Genomic DNA, 20483 nt, shown 5'->3' with positions numbered 1-20483 from the left:
TGCACGTAATCACTTACAAGAGAAATAAAATGACTTAACATATGGAAAAATAGGGCCAGAATTTAAAATCTCTTATGTCTGTTTCTCTTCATATTTTACTAAATTTTAATTTTAATTTTAATTTTTATCAAATACACCAGATAGGATTATTCTTTTACCAGTGTGATATTTCCAGCTGACTTAAAACAAAAAGTTAATAAAAAAGAACTTCAACCAATTTCGAAAAATAATCCAAATAGATACCGGCTCCAATAGTTGTTATCCTATGAACTAAACTATTGTCTATAAATTGAAAAAATTTGCCACAAAATCTTAACTAAAGAATAACATCGTGATTAAAGCAATCATAAATATTAATATTTTAAAATTAAAAATTATTTAACATTGAAGTAAATTTGATAATTTATATTTCGGGAGGCGCAGGTTGCCGCGCAGGTTGCCACTCCCATTGCGTAGGAAGAAAGAGCCTCAAAACAGTTCCATACAAGTTTTGTTTCAGAATAGCTTTGTAAAAGTGAACCTAATTTAGTTTAGTCAATCTCGCAACTCAAAAAATGGTTTAATGGGATATCAGATAACATATACAAACAGATCAGATAAGCTTGTTTACAGTAAATTACAATACAAGATTTTTAGATATATGGTACACTGAAGATTCAGTATATGATGTTTCATATGCTAAAACTAATGCAAAAAACAATTCATTTTGTCTACTCAAAGATATAGTTGGTTTCCGAAATACTTTTAAAACCCGAAATATGGATACTAGCAACTTCTACCAGAATAGGTGGAAAAAGAAGCCAGAGGGTAGATTGGCCACGTGGGAAGATAAAGACAATAATACAACACAAAAAGAGATAAATAAAACATTAAAAAATGGAGACAAAGACTAAAATGCACAGTAATTACAAAATTTTCGGTACCGCATTCGCCCACCTCGTTCATCTGTCCAAATGCTTGCTATCTACACGAACACCATGATCCCAAATTTCAGTGTACCTGTTCATGTGCCAGTTACGCACGCAAGTCAATTTGGTGACAAACAACCATACTGGCAGGAAGGTCTAAATTTCGTTTTAGACCCATCAACTGTGTCTACTTACAAGTACATCAACTGTGTCCTTTTACAAGTACAGAAAAGGTGAAAAATTGAAAATTCTGACGTTTCAACTAAACAAATATGAAAGTCTACACAAGTTTGTGATATTGCATTGCAAGACTTCTGACTCCATATGATTGAACTTCTATTGTTAATATACAAGGACGGGCACAACCAAGCACTTTGCTACCATGTGGGGTCGGGTACAAGGGTTACAGGACTAATATTTTGTCTTAACTCATGTGTCTACTATAGACAACTTATTGACTTGTCAATTGTTTGGCACATAGTTTTCTCAGTTTCACCCTACCGTATCATATGTTCTACAATAGCGCTACCCCAAACTTTTGCTAATGCACTTATGAAATGAAACATTCACATTTCTGCAAGAATTTATTTTCTTGTCTTCCTATCATTGAATAATCAGTTCCCAATAAAGATAATTATAGAACTATATATTTTTATCAATAAAATAATTAACAAGACAAATGTTTTAACTTGATATGTTAAAATAAATATAAGCCGCACAAACACACTGTAGCTTAATTGCTTTTGTCAATTTATATCTTTATGAAGGCCCTTTGTTATCAAATTGAAGCTCATATCTGGCAGAAACTTCATATGTTAACAATTGCATTGGTAAGAATATCGAAACTTCACGATAACTGAAAGAGAGACCAACCAACCTTGTCCCGTTTGCATTAATACAGAGAAACTGGCCATGTCGCCACCCATCTTTGAAATTGCCAAAGAAGGCATCACCGGACTTTGTGTAGAATCGTCCCTCACCATTAGCTTTTCCCTTCCAAAAGTTTGCAAACCAGCGATCACCAGTGTGAAAATAAAACCAACCCTGCTTAATCAATACAGCAAATACGATCAATCTAGTCTAATGCACCGTCAAAGATTATTGTGCAATCCATTATGCAATTACGGACACTACACTTTCCAGATTTATTTATCAATCATATGAAACAAGAATCCACAATTACCATTCAATTTCGAAAATTGGTGTACAAGATCAATGCAGCCATTGCTAGTAATTGGATACATATACAGACAAGAAACAATTTCTTTTAGTTACAGGATGTATAAATTGCTAAAAATTATATTAGCGTTAAGAGATCCTAACACAACCTACGTATATACAGACTACCATGGCACAAACACACACAAGACGTTATGGTAGCAGAATCCAACCTATATATATTACAAAAGAAATTACGTTTGTCGTACTCCTGGCTTTGACAATTATATCTAAATAATCAACTTAAAAAAGGGGTACAAACCTTGCCGTGTATGACATCATCTCTCCATAATCCTTGAAACATATCTCCGTTTTTGAAATAGAATGTACCGGGACCCGATCTCTTACCATACCGCCATAAGCCATCATATATGCTCCCATCTCTGAGAACAAGGCGCCCCTGGTTGTAAATTTTCATTTAACATAGTTGGTTATCTTCAGCATTGGGCTGTGTAGGCCAAAAAAAAAGGGGAAGAGAAAAAAACATATTTCCGGAGCCTAGTGTGCTTGTTATTATCGACTTTTACGAATTTACCTTTCCTTCAGGTAGACCTCCTTGGCATCGTCCCTTGTATCTTCCTCCCCGATATTGCATTTCCACCACTGGACTCCACTTTTTTGAGAAATCACGTTCTGCCTCCTGTACAAAAATATTAAGTTAAATCTAGAATCATCATGCATGAATTAAGGTTGCAATAAACTATTACGAGTTAATAGTATTTTAGTCTCTTAAACAAAATCAAATTTTAGTTTCTATCCCTGTATTTTTAAATCATTGATTTTACTTCCTAAATTTTTTTAAATATCCAAACTTATTAATTTAACCTTTAAAAATAAGTTTGAATATTTTCAAAAATACAGGAACGATAACTATTGGTAATCAAAGTGGGAGACAAAAACTAAAATATGGAAAAATTTAAGGAACTAAAAGCACCGAACTATTAAAGTATGGCACGTGAAAAATTTAAAATTAGAAGTAATGAAGTAATAATTGTTATATAGCTGTTGATCATGAATAAATTTTCACAAATTTTACTCAAACAAAGTATGTATTACTTAAAAATTAAAGAATACTATGACCTCACAAAAAGGTTGGAATTTGCCTTGCGCTTGAAAAGCAACAGAGGTGTTAGTGTCTTGAGGTCATTTCTTTGGAAAGCTATATTGTCATGCAAAATGGGAAATTCAGTTGTATGACCCTCATCTGTAAGAGCTTGAACTGAAGAAACTACAACCAACACATTTGATAATATCCATAAAATTTGATGCTCACCACTGAACTAATTACTAAAGCCAAATTTGTGTAACTAGCAAAACACATATTTATGCAAAGCTGCAAAACTTTCAAATGTGTGTTTTCATATTTCTGCTAATAGGAAGCCGGGGTCAAACTTGAGCTCATATTCAAATACTAATCGAACTTAATTTGGAGTTAGTGAGGCTACACATTTTTTATCCCCGTTTTTCTATTATATTATTAGTAATAAAGAACTTTACTAAAGGGAAAGAACTGCTAATGACAATAAATTTTCTAGCACAGACAACAATTTAAAAGTAAATCTAAAAGAAGATAGTTGAATAGAAAATATCTCAAATAAACCACAGACAAAGCTACTAGAGTAGAAAATGACTAAACGGTGCACATCTGATTTAGGAGACATTTCCCCTGAATACGACTAGTATCACAATATTCCTCAATTTCTCTTTCAGTAATAAATGCATGAACATATATCATCAAAAAATGAAATACTCATTTACCAACATAGACGCAGCACGAACAGATAGTACTCCATGTGTCTTTGATTTATTAGCATTCTTTCCTTTCAAAAGTGAAGATGCAAATTCCATAACTGCTTCCAAGCTAGCATCAGTCACTGCACTCCAAGAAGACGTACCTCCATTAAATGATTGTGCTTTCACAACATTATCAGTATCAGGCTCATGCTGTTTTGTCATAAATGAGATTTCTAGTCTTTCTTTCAATTCTTCTGAAGGCCTCACGCCAACAGGAAGGTGGAAGATGCTTAGATTATCAACAATTGGTGTAGCATCAGCAGCTTTTTCCTGGGCCCATTTCTTTGCCACCTCAAATCCGGGACCTAAATTCCAGTTCTCAAGTTGCTCCCTTTGAAAAGCAGAGTCACCTAATGCAAGTTGATTTGAAATTCAATAGACAAACTCAACAAATTACCAGACAAATGTTAAGTCAACTGACACATTAATTGAATTATGTCTCAAAATTACCTCCTTCAGTAATAGAGTCATAGAGGATGTTATAGTTGGAAGAGGTGTCAAATAAATCTTCACTTTTTCCTGAATCCCTATTATATAGTTCAAAAGCAAAAATGAAAAACTGTGTAACATTGGGAAAATTTGCTGAAAAAGGTATGAGGAACAGGTGAGGGAGTCAGAGAAAACCTTGAAGCAGGAAACTTGGAATTGTTGCTCATTGTTGGCTCCAACTCCTCATAGTTTTTATCAAGATTGCTATCTATGCCATCTGAAGCGATCTGATTTGTCTTCTCATCAACATCATCAGAACTCATCATTTCTGGCAGAAATACTTCAGTCTGTTTCCCAGTGCCAACTTGTTGCTGACTATGTCTTCCCCAAAAGCTAAAAATAAGAGGAAAATGCATGGCAAGTCTGGATAGTATACCACCATTCTGGGAAGACCGTTCCACATTTAAACAGCTAATTAAATGACAAGAGAAATCTATCAGAAACTGTGCAGGGAATAAGGAAAAAATAAACAGATTAAAGAAAATTATCAGTAATTCAGGGCAGTTTGAACTATAAAATTGAGTCAGCTAATAGGTCTTTCAAGTAAATATCTGGCTTTAATTTCACAAAATGTATGCACGGTGTATTCTCAAAAACAATATTTAGGAAGTGAGCAGTAAAGAGTGGTTGTTTACTTCTTTTGTTTCATTGAACTACCAATTCGGCTTTTTGTGAGTAATCATCTTCATAATTTCAATTCTTTGGCTTTCATCAAATTGAAGCTGTTGTGTTATGTCCTAAGGACGGTAAAGAAACAAAATGTTAAGATCCTATGATATGTAGCATTTTCCATTCGAAATATGGCAAAAAAGGAATGAATGGAACACTATTATTTTGTTCTGTTAGCAGAACTATGAACCATTTTTAACTCGTGTTATGTTATGTTGTGTTTAAAATGTATAAAACTCATAAAAGAACCCTTGTTGAATGTTTCATCCTGTTATAACACATCTCCGAAACAAAACCTTCCTCATTATTCTACAAAACTTAATCTTACAAAAACTGAGCACATTTACTTAACGGTGAACCATTTGAAATTAATACGTTCATATGTTAAACCAATGATATGAATATAAGGTCTATTTGGACAAAGTTCTCCATAGCACTTCTAGGAGGGAAATAAGAAGAAAAAGATAATAACTTCACTATAAGCTTAATAAAGCTTATCCATAAGCTAATTTATAAAAGCTCCAGTGATTTACCTAAATTTTTATTTTTAACTTCTAGAAAAGCTCAGCTCATTTTCTTTTTCATATATTTCTGTCCTAAAAAAACTATGGAGATATTTGGCCAAACATAACCCAGTATTTTATTCGTAAATAATTTGATGAAAAATTCACCGTTTAGTTATTTAGGATTTCCACCTGTTTTCCAAGGTCTAACACCTATTTTGTAATTGAATCCTAATCTTTCCAGTTCAAATTGAATGAAATTCAGCCTTCATTTTGAAATGAACACTACTAGCTCTTTCTCAAGTCATGTGATATGAAGTTTCACTAATGCCATGTTTGGTAGAGTAGAAGAAATAGATTAAAAAAATAGCAGAGCTTAAATGTTTGATTGAAGAAAAATGGAGAAGAGATTAGTACAAAAATAAGTGAGAAATTAATTTGAACCCCTTTCATCCTTCTCCTTCCTCAACCAAACAGGGAGTAAGATAGAAAAGAAACATTATAAAACATACAATATCTCACTGCTCTGCTCAAATGACACAAAGCTGACATGATACACACCCCCAAAAAACTTCAAGTTTGACACTCGGTGCTTAACAAGACATGCATAAACAACGTGCCCCATTGATGGTAGTTCATTGCACCAAAACTAGCATTAAGCAAGCAAACCTTCTTTTAAACTCTCATATTGATGCATAGAACAAAGAATAGAATCCTCTGTTAAAATTTCAAGAGTCAGGTGTAGATAAATCATTCTCAATTTCAACTCAGCAATAACATTAAATATACGGAAGCTAAGAACTTTAATGTATAGATGTAAAAACACACTAATACGCTTTCATAAGTTCTAACTCTGAAAAAAGAAGTTTACCAACATGCGCTCATATTCATATCTTCAAGAAATGTATTTACCTAACTTGCCTTTCCTTTTTGACTTGAGAAACTTCTACTTTATCCACAAAAATAAAACTTACCCAAGTGTAAGCACTGTCGTTATGAGTAGGTTGGGCTCAACAGTAGGGTCATGTATTGCTGATATTATAATATCTTTTGTGTAATTTGTTGTTTGACGGAAAGTACGTAGAAAGATTTCTATATCACTATCACTGATGGGTCCTGAACAGGCAAGAGTGCATATAACTATGCTATTTGGATCCTGAACAAAATAGTAATCATAATAAGCTTATACGGTATAGGAACAAGAACTAGAAGTCAACGAAAAGAGTGATAGCCAAAAATGTCCAAAATAAATTTTAAAAAAAGGAACTACAATAACAAATGGCGGAGAGGGGCCAGTCAGTCATTCTGAAAAAAGGATTTAGCAACAATGGCCTTTAAATAAATGTATTTTGAAAATTTGTGATCCGTCAACAAATAAAAAATACCTATCATGCATGAATATGGAAAAAACTGATTGATACCTTCAATCGAGCACCCAGGAAAGGACTATCGAATATAGACTGCAAAATTGAAGCTTTTATGTTAGCAGCGGCTCCAAATCCAATCCCTGCTTCTTTATAGGATTCTAACATCTGTACACAACAACACCAATTTTATAATGAATGGTGTGAAAGAAAATGGAAACATTATTCAAATGCGGTCCTGTTTAAAGGAAAATATAAACTACGCTATCAAGTTGTGTAAAGAAGGGTCTGAATCATGGTAAAAATCATTGAAACCTACTTTATTAATTTCTGAAAGACTGGCCTCTTTCATCCCACCGTTCAATCTGTCTATAAATTTTCTGTGCATCTCCTGCAAAATTTTCAATATATAACCACAAAATAGTTTTATAAAAACAAATAGCAGGAAGTATATTATAAAACTAAACTTACAGACTTCAGAACAGAGACAGCCTTAATAGCAAGCAAAACTGCATCATTAGCAGTCTTCATGGCCTCATCTAGTGTCAACAAGTCTTTCTCAAGCAGTGCATCAATATCAATTTCTGTATCATAAATCAACAACTAAGAAAAATTTTGTAGCTTTTGTAGGCCTATTGATTAATGAATTAAGAGTAAATTATAGTATATTACTTTCCAATAGGGTAAAGACAGCTATCAATTAGTTAAAAAGAATGTAGGTTAAACAGTATAAAGGGGAAAATAGTGATTCTATTTCTACTTTACGGAGGTCACTTATTTACAGGTGGGACATGGAATAAATAGCCTCAGAAAAAGCTTAAGTAGAGAGAACCTTTGCACTTATTGATCAATTCTTGCCAACAGTACAAGACAGTATCACCTTTATTGATAATAGAATTCAATTTTTCTTTTACGCTTGGTACCAGTTTAACACAGAAACAGCTTGTGTAACATATTCCTCCTTGGACATACATCAGACTTGACATAGCAAGAAATTGATGGCTTTTTAGTGATGTTGTTTACACATGCGGATTATAATAAGTAAATACTCTTTCCAGAAAAAGAAAAACTCCCCTTTAATTATTAGCTATAATTGGCAAACATTAATGAGCCAGATAAGAAGTTCGTCAGAATCAAATTTTAACAAGCAAACATATGAAGTATAGCTCACCAATAAGTAAGTTTGTGTTCTCCTTAAGTTTCTGCATCAAGGCCTTCACCTACGAATTTATGGCACAAATAAAGTATTAAACATACTACATGATCTGGACATGACTTGACCATAAACATATTTTAGTCAAGGAATCTCAAGTAACCATAAAGTGAAGAATAAATAATGACCAATAACCTTAACTGGAATTCTCTCAGGTAATCATATTCAATAAGATTATATGGCCACAGAAATAGTCATCATATTACAGGTGGAAATTTTTAAACGGTGCTTGAAAGCATGTTTAGGCATAAAAGAACATGTAATTGAAAGAGTCAAAGATACCTCGTTTTGGCGTCTAAGCCCTTCAAATCTAAATGGCTTCAAAACTATAGCCACTGTTAATCCATTCCTGGACCTTACAGTTTCAAAAATATCAGCTGCAACAGTGTGGTACAAGCCATATCCTGCACTGGCCACCTAAAGAGAGGGGGAAGGGAAGGATAAAGGTTACACGTATCAAACAACTAGAATGAAAGCTAGCAAGAGTCATACATCTTATGATTTGCTTTTTGCATAAAATAATTAACCTTGCAAGGAATATAATGTTAACTCATGCCAGTCAGCTGTAAACTATCTACAACACATAATTACAGAATTTCATTTGATCAAGCAAGCATATCTCTTATGATGATGAATAATGAATTTAAGAATCTCAGTTGACTACTGCATGCTTCACAAAATCATCAGGTGAAAGGGATACAGCACACCACGTCACCTGGACACCCATGGATGCATATTACTACTACTGAAACAGAGGTTTTACTACAAGACTTTGAAGGTAAGGAATGTACAAACAAGAACAATAGCCTGTGAGCATGACTTCAAAAATATGGGAGCTTTGACAACTCTTGGATGAGATTCTGCAATAGATAGCCCAAAAATTATTAGATTTTAATCACAGAGATCAATGAGAGATATGTATGAAAATTTAAATTGAAATTCACGAACAACACAAGGCACTTTACCCCCTTTTTCCTTCAATATTTTCTTTTCATCAAAAACTAAGTTTCATTTTTGGTTCTGAATTGTATATAATAAAGACTGAATTGTATATAATAAAGAATTAATCAAGAAGAATGTTTCGATTAAACATTTTCTCCCAAAATACGCCTGCACGTGTCTCTGTATTAAAGTAGACAGAATATAATTATATGATAAAAAATAATCACAGTCATATTAAATCAAATGAAAACCTTCTTCAATTGATCTTTGTTGTAAATGCACTTCTTCTGATTCTGTCATAAGGATACTCCTGCAGAAGATTCCAGAAGATCAAAATGCAAAAACAACAAATATAAATCAATTCCAGAAGAATTTAGATCGTTTTATCTGGAATGGAAGAAGTAATTTAGTAAATACATAAGTCATTTCCAGTGTACTCTGAAAGATGTTTTTAAAATACCACAAACTTTACTAACCCTTGTAAATTATTTTACTTTCTTAACAACGTGGAATTTAAGCCTAACTTAATATTATAAAATCAATTTATAAAGTAAGATTTACACTTACTTCTAGTAAGAATATATACTATAATTTTGACCTTATTTCTAGTCTATATGAGTTCTTCAACACCCCCACGCTACACCAAATATGGGACATCTCGAGCATCGGACTAGGGAGAACCCCATAGTGGATGACACGAGGCCCAGCACTTTGCAAGGACAAACTCTGAATGAATGTGAAACCATTTTAAGAAAGTGAGATCTAAGTCTAACTCAACCTTATAAAATTGACTAGTAGAATGAGATTTACACACATTTATACACTTTACTAAATGAAACATATTGGAGATGACATTCCACTCCATTGATAGTCAAGGACAGAAGCAGCAAAAGACCAAAACGCAAATAGCATAATTATCACGTGAAACGTTTAAGCATAGAAACACCTTTAAAAAATATATGTCTTTCACCCCAAACAAGGTCTTAAAATGTGAGTTTAAATTTAACTAAATCCCACAGCTAAGGAAATAAAGGTTGTTCCCCCACTGTTATACTATTTTGAAGTTCTATATCGAGTAGTAGTGATATTGATATTGAAGGCATCAATTGCTATTGTTCACAGACAGAGTTTGATTAAACATGATCCAAGACTGAGTGCCAAAAAATTAAGGAATCTTGAATTAAGGAATCTTGTGCACCAGTAAAATTGGGATCGAGTGACAAGATTTGTGAATAACCAAATAAAGCTTCTTGGGGTCAAGGCCCAAATTGGAGCGCAAATAATCAAAATTATGTATTGTGGATGTCAGTCTTGAGAAGATAAGACGTAAAATAATTCAGACAACTGATGAGTGAACGGAAAAATAAACTCAGAGAAAGTTAAATAACTATAAAGGAGAGTATAAAATTTCTGCTCAATGCATCACATAAACTTTAGGTAGGACACATACTCTTAAGTATATAATGTTATGTACTAACTATTAGTTATAGTCTTTGATCTAGTGGTAATTGTGACATGGTCACCTCACCTCTACCATAGGAAGTAAAATTTTCACTCCCAAAGCCAGGGATAGAACAATAACAAAATTTCACAACCTCTCATCACACGATGCTTGCTAAAAATCGTTATAAGCTTTAATGATCCAACAGTAACAACACACTGATTTATTATCCTTTGCCATTATAGAAACCTACAAATAATTTGTATCAAACGCAAATAATTTTAATTACTTTTCTCTTTCCCGAACAAGCCTCCCGATGTAGATAAGGTTTATTACTTATTCAACTCTCCCTTAGGCTTTTAAAGAAAGAATAAAAGAAGAAGCAAACACATCCAAGAAGACACAAACCACACTTGGATCTCCGACTAAGGAGTAGTCAGAAGTTCCATACACTAATCCGTACCAAAAATCAATTGAAAAACATCAAGAGTTCAAGAAAAACAACGTAATCACACGTAAAGGACAACAGCTTCAAATTAACACTTCTGAAATGAAAATATAAAACGCGAAAACATTGAAAATAAAGTAGACCGTTACCAAAACCGCAGCAAAGGCAACTGAAACGGCGCGCTCAAGCAGAAATCAAAAATAGCGTCCTTCCTAGAACCAATGCCTATGACTTCGACGAAATCAGGTTTCGTTTCTCCGTTTTCGGTTCCACCGTAACCGTTCGACGACGAACATTTCTTCTCCGAACACATCTTGATCCGAACAAACAGTTTTGGCTCGGGAATCCAAGAGAAGCCATAATCGCCGCGACGAAGAGGAAAGGAGCAGCGGCTGCAGAGTTGATTAGAAGAAAATAGAATTAAGGAAGCATTAGAAACTGCTTTGAAGGTGGGGAAGGCAGAAAGCTCCATCTATAGTAGGGGAAAGCGTGGCACAGAAGATAAGGCTTCCATCAATGAATCATACCGTCTCCCGCTATGTGACTCTATTTTCTTCTTATTTAAGTACTTAAATTTTTTACGTTTTTTAATTGAGTATATATCGTATTTATTAGACGAATAGTATATATATATATATATAAAAGTAATAAAAGTTGATTGTTCATTTACATCAATTCACATTATTGTTTTATTGATCACAAAATATCGTATTAACATGACATGTGTAAACAAATAAATAAAATAACCGTCGTGTTATTTCATAAACAGAAAAATTAATAAGTAATAAAAGCTGTTTGTTCCTTTACATCAACTACAGTGTTGTTTTATTCATCACAAAATCTCGTATTAAGATGACATGTGTGAGCAAATAAATAAAATAACCGTTATATTATTTCATAAACAGAAAAATTAATAAGTAATAAAAGTTGGTTGTTGCTTTACATCAATTCACAGTGTTCTTTTAATGATCACAGTATCTCTTATTGACATCACATGTGTAAACAAATAAATAAAATAACTCGTGGTCATGGTATAGACTTAAAAGTTTATCCTCGGTTTTATGATATCCAAATGTTATAAGTATACGTGTTCACTTTAAATAGTATTGTCAAAATAGGTAATGCCGTAACTTAGTAACTTAGTGAGACAATACTCATTTATTAACAATTCTAAAAAAAATTAAACTCGGTTAATTCATTACATATGAGTGGTTAAACGGATTGATTTATTTAATTATAATTTTTTTTCAAATTCTAAAAACTTATAATTTTTTGTAATTTAAATTTAAATAAATTTATTTTTAAAATGATATTAAACTCCAAATATCATTTAAAAAAATATATCATACAATCCAAATGTAATCCAAAAGCAAACATAAAAAACAAAAAATAAGTTGTTAATATTGATCATTTTTGTGTCATTTATCCATTTATAATATTAGGACTCTCTTAAAATTTATTTTTCTTTATTTCATCTACAATATAATAAAAAATGTTAATTAATAATATTGAAACATAAAATAATAAATTATTAAATTAAATTAGGTGGGTTGGTGAATCAATTTCGCTCACCACGGGTTCAACCCGAGTGATCCGAGTTCTAAGTAAGACAGATTGAAAATTGACTCGTATAAAAAAGAGGGTTACTCCCTCCACTACCCCAACTACTATCTACATCTCTTCGGATTTTTTCTTATTCCAAAAATATCCTAGATTAAAATTTTTTAACTTGTACCATTTAACTTTATTTACTTTTTTTTAAAACTCTAATTCTGCAGCCACCACCCCTCACTTTTCTCTTTCTCTAATTACACACAAATCTTACCTCCCTCACTTTCTCTCTTCCTCTCTTCTTTGCACACAGCTCCCTCACTTTCTCTCTTCTTTGCACACAGCTCCCTCACTTTCTCTCTTCTTTGTACACATAGAGCCCCCACCCCTCCCTCTTTTTCTTCGTTTATTCTTCCCTTTCACATTTTTGTGGTTAAAACTTCCTTTTTTTGATCTTTTTGTATATGTGTACTGTAAATGGATTGGATGTATGTGGTGTGTTGTTTAAGAGGAAGAATAAGATAAACATGAAGGCTTTGAACAGATGTGGAAATCCGTCCAGCCTTCAACGGATCTTGAGATCCGTCCACGGATGTCGAGATCCGTTGAAGGCTGAACGAATTTCCCACATTCATTCAAGCCTTCGCGTTTCAACTCTTTTAATTTTTTTTGTTTTTAGTTTTTTTTTTTAGATTTTGATTTCTGAACATTGTAAATGTTTATTTGTGTAGATTTTACATAATGTAATAATTTTTATAATAGATCTTGATTTAAGTTAACCCTCGTGTGAAAAAACTTCTTTTAACTGCAGGACAAAACGAGAATAGGAAGGTGTAAGGAGTAACATGTGGTGGTGGAGGGAGTAACCCTCAAAAGAATACATTTTTTTCATAACCCAAACTTATGGTGGACCGAATTGATTCGCGTATTCTAACCGATTTTGACAACACTAACTTTAAGTCATCTTCTTCACACTGAAACTCTTTTTCACATTATTTGTATGCTACAACTAATAGTTGTGCGTGTTAAAGATACTTTGATACTTAAGTTAATTAATTATCCTAACAAATTATCAGTTAATGTTATAATAATGTTTTTAAAAAATCCCAACAATTATGTATTTGATTTATTTTTATAGAAATCTCTATCAACCTTTGATTACAAGTAACCTATTTTTTTTATATTTAATTAAATCTTATTACTAATATGTTTATTGACTGAATCTGAGAGGACCGATCAATCCAATCACAGAACAATTCATATAAAATAATTCCATCAATATAAATACGGGCCCATTAAGTACATTACTGATACTCCTTTGTAATAAATAAATAAAAGAATCATAGGAAATATACCTTTATTGATTAATTTTGTTCCTTAATATTATATGGACTAATCAGTTTCAGTTTCAATATTGACCAATCAGTTGTATTAACGTTTTCCAGTAAATTTTTTATTCCCAAGATTTGAACGTGAGGATTTAATGTGAAAATTCCAAATTCCTATTATATTTTAACAAAAGCTTGTAAGTAATTTATGATTAGTAGCATGACAAGAACAAGTGACCTTTAAAGGTGCATTTCCTACTGCGTGAAATTTCAATCTGCATCTCATAGGTGGTGCAGTGACTTGTTTACCGTAATATTCTTCACTTTATCTTGTTATTTTTTCTTTGTTCGTGAACGAAATTTCATTTTTTTCAATGGTTCTCCACTTATAACAGTGCATTTTTCACAGATTTTATCAAAATAAAAAAAATATTTATTTAAAAACACATTTGAAATTGTGTAAATCGACCGGAATATAATCCAGGATACAGTTTTATATTTCAAATTTTATATCTTAAAATAAAAAATATTGATATTTAACATTATAAACTGTATAGTCCAAAATGTCTCAGGATTACACATTCCTTATACACACCACTGAAAAATCTAAATCATAGGCTGAATTTAGAATTTTAAATTTTACAGGATTGGAGGTTGAAATTATTGGGGTGTAGAAAGAAATGTTCTGTTTGAAGGGAGTTACTACTGTGTTACTATTGATTAAAGGCGTGTGTAGAGGAAAACCTTTTCTCCGCGTCTCTCCGTCTTTCTTTTTGTGGTTTGCAGAACACAGTGAAAGCAACCATGGCGGAACGAAGCAACGGGGAAGTTCTAACGCTGGAAGCGCCACCGTCTTACAATAAACCTACCAGCTCGGACGCCGAAATTATGGACGCATTACCTTGCATTGACAACGATTACACCTACCCCGGGGTCAAACTCGAGGTTGACCGTCTCGTCGAGGATGAGATGCGCCGCATCTTTAAGAAACCCACGTATTTCCCCAAAGATTTCCCTCCTCTTCCCAGCTCCAATTTCGAGGTTCTCTTTTTCTCTATTCAACTTTTCTTTTGGAGGTTTAAGATGAGATATAACACTTGTAATTTCGATTCCTAACCTCACTGTTATTTATTTTTTATTTTTTAGTGTTTTCTGCGCAATTTAATTTATACTATTGTCCTTCATTACTCCAATTCTATCTATATCTACGGAGTTTATGTGTGTCATATATATATATATATATATATATATATATATATATATATATATATATAAATGGTTTGGTTGGGGAAATGGAGAATGATGTTGACGGAGGTGGAAATGAAAAGAAAGAAGGAAAATGAAAGGGAATTATAGTTTTAAAAATAAAAAATAAAATAAGTAAAGGTAAAAATAAAAATGATAAGATTGAAATTTAGAAAAAATTGAGAAGGTGTAGGAAGAAGATAGGGTGGTGGAGGAAATAATATTCTAAATTAAAATAGTAAAAGTAAAAAATTTTAATCTAAAGATATAATTGAAATTAAAGAAAATTGGAGAGATGGAGGAAGAAGGGGTGGTGATGTCGAGTGATAGGATTTGACACCTACCTCATTGGAGGCCCAAAACGCTTATTATGGACATGTTTATTTTTTAGGGTTACCCTTTCACCACCATAGGTTCCTTCCTGCGTTTTCTTAACTTTTTTTTTTTCAAAATTAATCTTATTTTAATATTTATTTTTTAATTTTACCTATTTTAATCTAAAAGTCTAATCTAATCTCACTTTTTTTCACTTTTCATTACAGTCTCACACCCTCACATCACAGAAACTTCTCTTTTTCTTCCCTTCCTATTTCCATTTTTTTTTATTTCAGCCTCACATCCTACTCCTTCGAAAAAAAATTATTTTTTCTTTTCATTATCTTTTTCCTCTCCTCCTAATATTTCTCTTATTTGTGATTTCTGTTTCCTCCTCCGTTTCTGATGCTTCCATTGTCATTGAGTTAGCTATAGAGATGGTTGGTTCGCGAAGAAGAGTGTGGTTCGTGGTTGATTTCGCCCCAAAAATGCGGGTATCTGTGTGCTGTTGTTTGAAAAACGTATAAGAAGCCAAACGCGAATGTCTTAAGGGATATGGAAGATTCGTTCGGCCTTCAATGGATCTTGATTTCTGTCGACAGATGTCAAGATCTGCTAAAGCTTGCATATCCGTTCAGATCTTCGTGTTTGGCTTCTTTTATTTTTTTTGTTTTGTTTTATTTTATTAATTTTATTTTTTTGTATAAATTTTTATTTTAGATTTTGAATTATTTATTAATTTAATTGTAATTATTTAATTTATTTTAAAAAATTCTGTATAAAAGAAATTCGTTCAAAGGCTAAACGAATCTTGACTTTTGTTGATATATGTCAAAATCTGTTGAAAGCCAGATGAATATGTTAATTTGCAGGACAAAATAAGAACGAAGAGGTGTAAACAGTAACATGTGGTGGTGGTGGAGAGAGTAACCCTCTTTATCTATCTTTTAATTCGTTGGAGTTAATTGAAGATTTTGATTTAGTTCTCATCAATTTCAAATATATTTTTAATTTTTGTAAACTTAACAATTTTTATTTGAAAACATTGTTTTTATAAATAAAAAATATTTCATATTTTTTCAACGTTAAAACAAAAATTATTACAACCAGTACACATTTTATTAGTTTGCACATTACGTATAAAACAATGTTTCATTTTAACATAGAAAATGGCTGTGCTTGGACGGCCATGGATGGATGCTAGTGTCATTTCAGCATAAAGAGACAACTATTACGGACAACATCCCCGCCTACATTTAGCCGGCCAGAGCCTGTCCACTGTAAACTAAATTTGTTAAAAATATATTATACTCACTTTTTCTAAAGGACATATTTTTTAATCATATTATTCATATTTAAACATTATTATCTCCTCACTGTTTGAAAATATTTAGAATAACTAATTTTGACGGACCTTGTTTTTTATTTAATAATTTAGTTTTGTAATTTAAAAATGAAACTACACAAAATTAAGATTTTAATAAAATTAAATTGTTTTAATATATTTTTAAAAGAAAATATAAAGATAGATTAATTCACAACTGTTGCACTTACAGTATAATAATGAGCATGTTGCTGTCTAACAAGTTCTCTTTGGCACCTGTCACTTGAGGGGACTGGGAGGGTTGCATCGAGACCGTTTTAGGAATTACAAGTATTATAAATAATATGGTACAAAAAAAAAGCAAAATATTTAAAACAGTGAGAGTCTGTGTATTATATATAAATTTTTTAGAAGTTTTCTTATAAATTAGTTGGAGTTTTCAAATTGATTTTATTAAATGAAGAGAACATATAAGAACATTTCAAATATATAACTAATTCCTAAATTGAAAACCGTGGGCTAAGAGTCATTCTTGATCTTGATCATCATGGAGTCTATTGGTGTTGAAGGAGAGTACGAAAAGCTAAAGGCAATTTTTCTGCCTTTTATAACGCCGAGTCACCTCGTACCCGTCGTAGACATAGCCAGGATCTTCGCCATGCACGGCGTGGATGTCACCATAATCACCACACCAGCAAACGCCGCCGTTTTTCAGAGCTCCGTCGACCGTGACGCCAGCCGCGGTCGCTCCATTCGAACCCACCTTGTCAAGTTGCCGCACGTGCCGGGTTTGCCAGAAGGAGTGGAAACCATCAACGCTACCACTTCCAAAGACATAGGTGGAAAACTCTACGAAGCACTCAACAAGACCATCCAAACTCAATTCCAACAACTCTTGCATCAATACAAACCCGATTTCTTAGTCTCCGACATGTTCTACACTTGGAGTGTCGATGCTGCTGCTGAGTTTGGAATTCCGAGGCTCATATACGTCGGTGGAACTTACTTTGCTCACTGTGCCATGGACTCTCTCGAACGGTTTGAGCCTCACAAAAAGGTAGAGTCGGATGATGAGAGCTTTTTGATTCCTGGGTTGCCCTACAACATGGAGATGACGCGTTCACAGATACCCGCACGGTTCAAGAAACACGATGACCCATTCTCCCACTTAATGAAGATGGTTAAGGAATCAGAGAAGAGGAGTTACGGATCACTGTTCAAAAGCTTTTATGCGTTTGAAGGAGCTTACGAGGAACTCTACCGGAAAATCATGGGGACAAAGAGTTGGAACGTGGGACCCATTTCGTCATGGGTGAACCAAGATGCTTCCGATAAGGGTTCAAGGGGACACGGCAAAGAGGTGGAAGAAGGAAGAGAGAAGGAAGGTTGGCTTGCTTGGCTTAATTCAAAGCAAAAGGGCTCTGTTGTGTATGTGTGTTTTGGGAGCATGAACAACTTCTCTGCCACACAGATTACGGAAATAGCCCACGGGCTTGAAGATTGTGGGCATGATTTCATCTGGGTGGTGAGAAAAATTGATGAGGACGAAAGTAGGGCTCTTGTGGAGGAGTTTGAGAAGAGGGTGGAAGCAAGCGAGAAGGGTTATCTGATATGGGGTTGGGCCCCACAACTTCTGATTCTGGAACATCCTGCTATCGGAGGTGTGGTGACTCATTGTGGGATGAACACAGTAATTGAAACTGTGGATGCGGGTTTGCCAATGGTGACATGGCCTCTTTTTGCGGAACAGTTCTTCAATGAAAGGTTGCTGGTGGATGTGCTGAAAATCGCAGTGCCAGTTGGAGCAAAAGAATGGAAAAGTTGGAGTGAGTTTGGGAATGAGATTGTTGAGAGGGAGAAGATAGCAAAGGCTATTTCTTTGTTGATGGGTGGAGGAGAAGAGAGTGAAGAAATGAGAAGCAGAGTGAAAGCGCTGAGCGATGAGGCAAAGAAAGCAATCAAGATTGGTGGCTCCTCCTATAACAGTTTGAAAGATGTAATTCAAGAGATGAAGTCACTCAAACTTGAAAAGCTCAAGAAGCCTGTGTCTTAGGGAGAATTCTTGTTTCTTGATCAGATTATCACCCTCCTTTCAATTCTCAAACAATTTGTATTTTAACTGTAAGTTACAAAACTACTCATGAATTAAGCTTCAGTATTTCCTCTGGTTGTTGCTGTCTGCTTTGCTGTGTAGTTATTACGTTGGTGATAGCTGTATTCTGATCAAGATAATATTTTTGGTCCCTGGGTTACGTGCAGAAAATAGAAAAGGGTTAAAATGAAAAAATAAATAAAAAAATATACTTTTGACACAGATAATTTTTTTATATTAATTTGACAATACTTTTTTATTTTTTATTTTTTAAAAATTACAAAAATATATTTTTTAGAACTATTTTATTCTTATTACTTTTTACTTTTTTCGAAAAACTACAAAAATATTATTTTTTTAATATTATTTTATTCTTATTAAATGTGTGAAATGAAATGTATGTTACCTTGTTACAAAGAACAGTTCATCGTGAACCTCTAAAAATACCATAAATATCCTTAACACATTCTCTCTGTCTAAATTTATTAAAATCTATATATTTTTTAAAATTTGTTAGATGTTTTTTTTTCTCGTAACGTAACCTGTAAGTTTATCAAGTTTTTTTTTTCTCGTATCCCCACTTAGTTGATTATTTTCACATGCATGTTTTTTTAGTGAAGTTTAATTACTGTTTTTGATGATGGAATTAGAATTGTTAGAATTATTCGTGCTAGACATTTAAAAAGTAAGTACATAATTAATTAATATAATAAGTTTATGTAGACTTCGGATTTTTTGTGAGGTGTAGTAGTTTGATTGTGTTTTGATTTATAGATATATTATTGTGTGATATTTGTATATTCTTGTAGTATTTTAAAGCTAATTGAATTAAAATAGGTATAATTTCGTTAGTCTAGAGAGGAAATTTTTTATTTTGACTTAATTAAAGTTAAGTATTTGATTTATGATTTAAGAAAAATATAAATAACTCGAATATTTACACAGATATAATTCTTTACACAAATATTAACGACATCTGAGTCAAATCATATAAGAGATTGATATCACTCTCTAACAAAAATCTTATAAGACAATGAGTCTTTAATCTTTATAAAGTGTTTCAATTTCTCATTTTTATCTAATGTGATTAGACTCACATTTGAATTCCCAACCATCTCAGTGTTTCATTATTTATTTTCGTTATTTATTTGTTATGTTAATACATATCATAAAAAAGTATCATGGTAGTGTTACCTCTCATCATCCATGTAATTTCTTAAAATATAATGAAAAAATTAAATTATTTTAGGCGTAGGGGTAAAAGGAACCATTCTGTCTCATTTTAAACAGAGGAGAATAGTTAAAAACAAGATAAGATTTTAAGTTTCATGAAATGTATTATTTAAGATTATCTTATAGCTAGTTTTAGTTTGATGGACGTAAGTATACATGTTTTGTGAACTCTCTTCATATTAATTACGATATATGGATCTAGATCTTCGGTTGTAGATCCACTAATAATAAATTATAATTCTTTTAAATGTGTATATTTATAGTTGCGTGTCTTGTATATTAAATCTGTAGATTTCATCGGGTTAGCGTGCGGGTTGACATAATAATTCACGAATTTGAACCGATAGTACTTTAGCCCGGAAAATCATACAAATAATAGATTAAACAAAATAAATTTGGTATAATT

General features: G+C 32.7%; 1 protein-coding gene and 1 pseudogene across 4 annotated transcripts; one reads left to right on the top strand and one right to left on the bottom strand.

Moving 5' to 3' along the window:
- Positions 1-575: 575 nt before the first annotated feature.
- Positions 576-11538, bottom strand: ARC3 (GTP binding protein). 4 transcript variants are annotated; one of them, XM_088097759.1, is made up of 17 exons: positions 11139-11531; positions 9352-9410; positions 8954-9018; positions 8441-8575; positions 8117-8165; positions 7417-7529; positions 7265-7336; positions 7003-7113; positions 6556-6737; positions 4545-4820; positions 4371-4447; positions 3885-4270; positions 3207-3235; positions 2662-2766; positions 2389-2526; positions 1786-1952; positions 576-999 (listed from the first exon to the last, which is right to left on the bottom strand). In XM_088097759.1, the coding sequence occupies exons 1-17, from the start codon at positions 11459-11461 to the stop codon at positions 965-967; spliced, it is 2322 nt and encodes a 773-aa protein (XP_087953885.1). In that variant the 5' UTR covers positions 11462-11531; the 3' UTR covers positions 576-964. The 4 variants fall into 4 exon arrangements, with proteins under 4 accessions (XP_087953885.1, XP_047171333.2, XP_087953883.1 ...); XM_047315377.2 differs by lacking the exon at positions 3207-3235 and having other exon boundaries at positions 11139-11530; XM_088097757.1 differs by lacking the exons at positions 3207-3235; positions 9352-9410; positions 11139-11531 and having other exon boundaries at positions 8874-8994.
- Positions 11539-17238: 5700 nt separating this feature from the next.
- LOC124839544 (soyasapogenol B glucuronide galactosyltransferase pseudogene) lies at positions 17239-18910 on the top strand (annotated as a pseudogene).
- The last annotated feature ends 1573 nt before the right edge of the window (positions 18911-20483 follow it).

This window comes from Vigna umbellata, chromosome 8 (assembly GCF_029865625.1).
Source record: "Vigna umbellata cultivar VRB3 chromosome 8, Vumbellata_1.0, whole genome shotgun sequence".
NCBI lineage: Eukaryota > Viridiplantae > Streptophyta > Magnoliopsida > Fabales > Fabaceae > Vigna > Vigna umbellata.
This window is presented reverse-complemented; position numbering and strand designations above follow the sequence as displayed.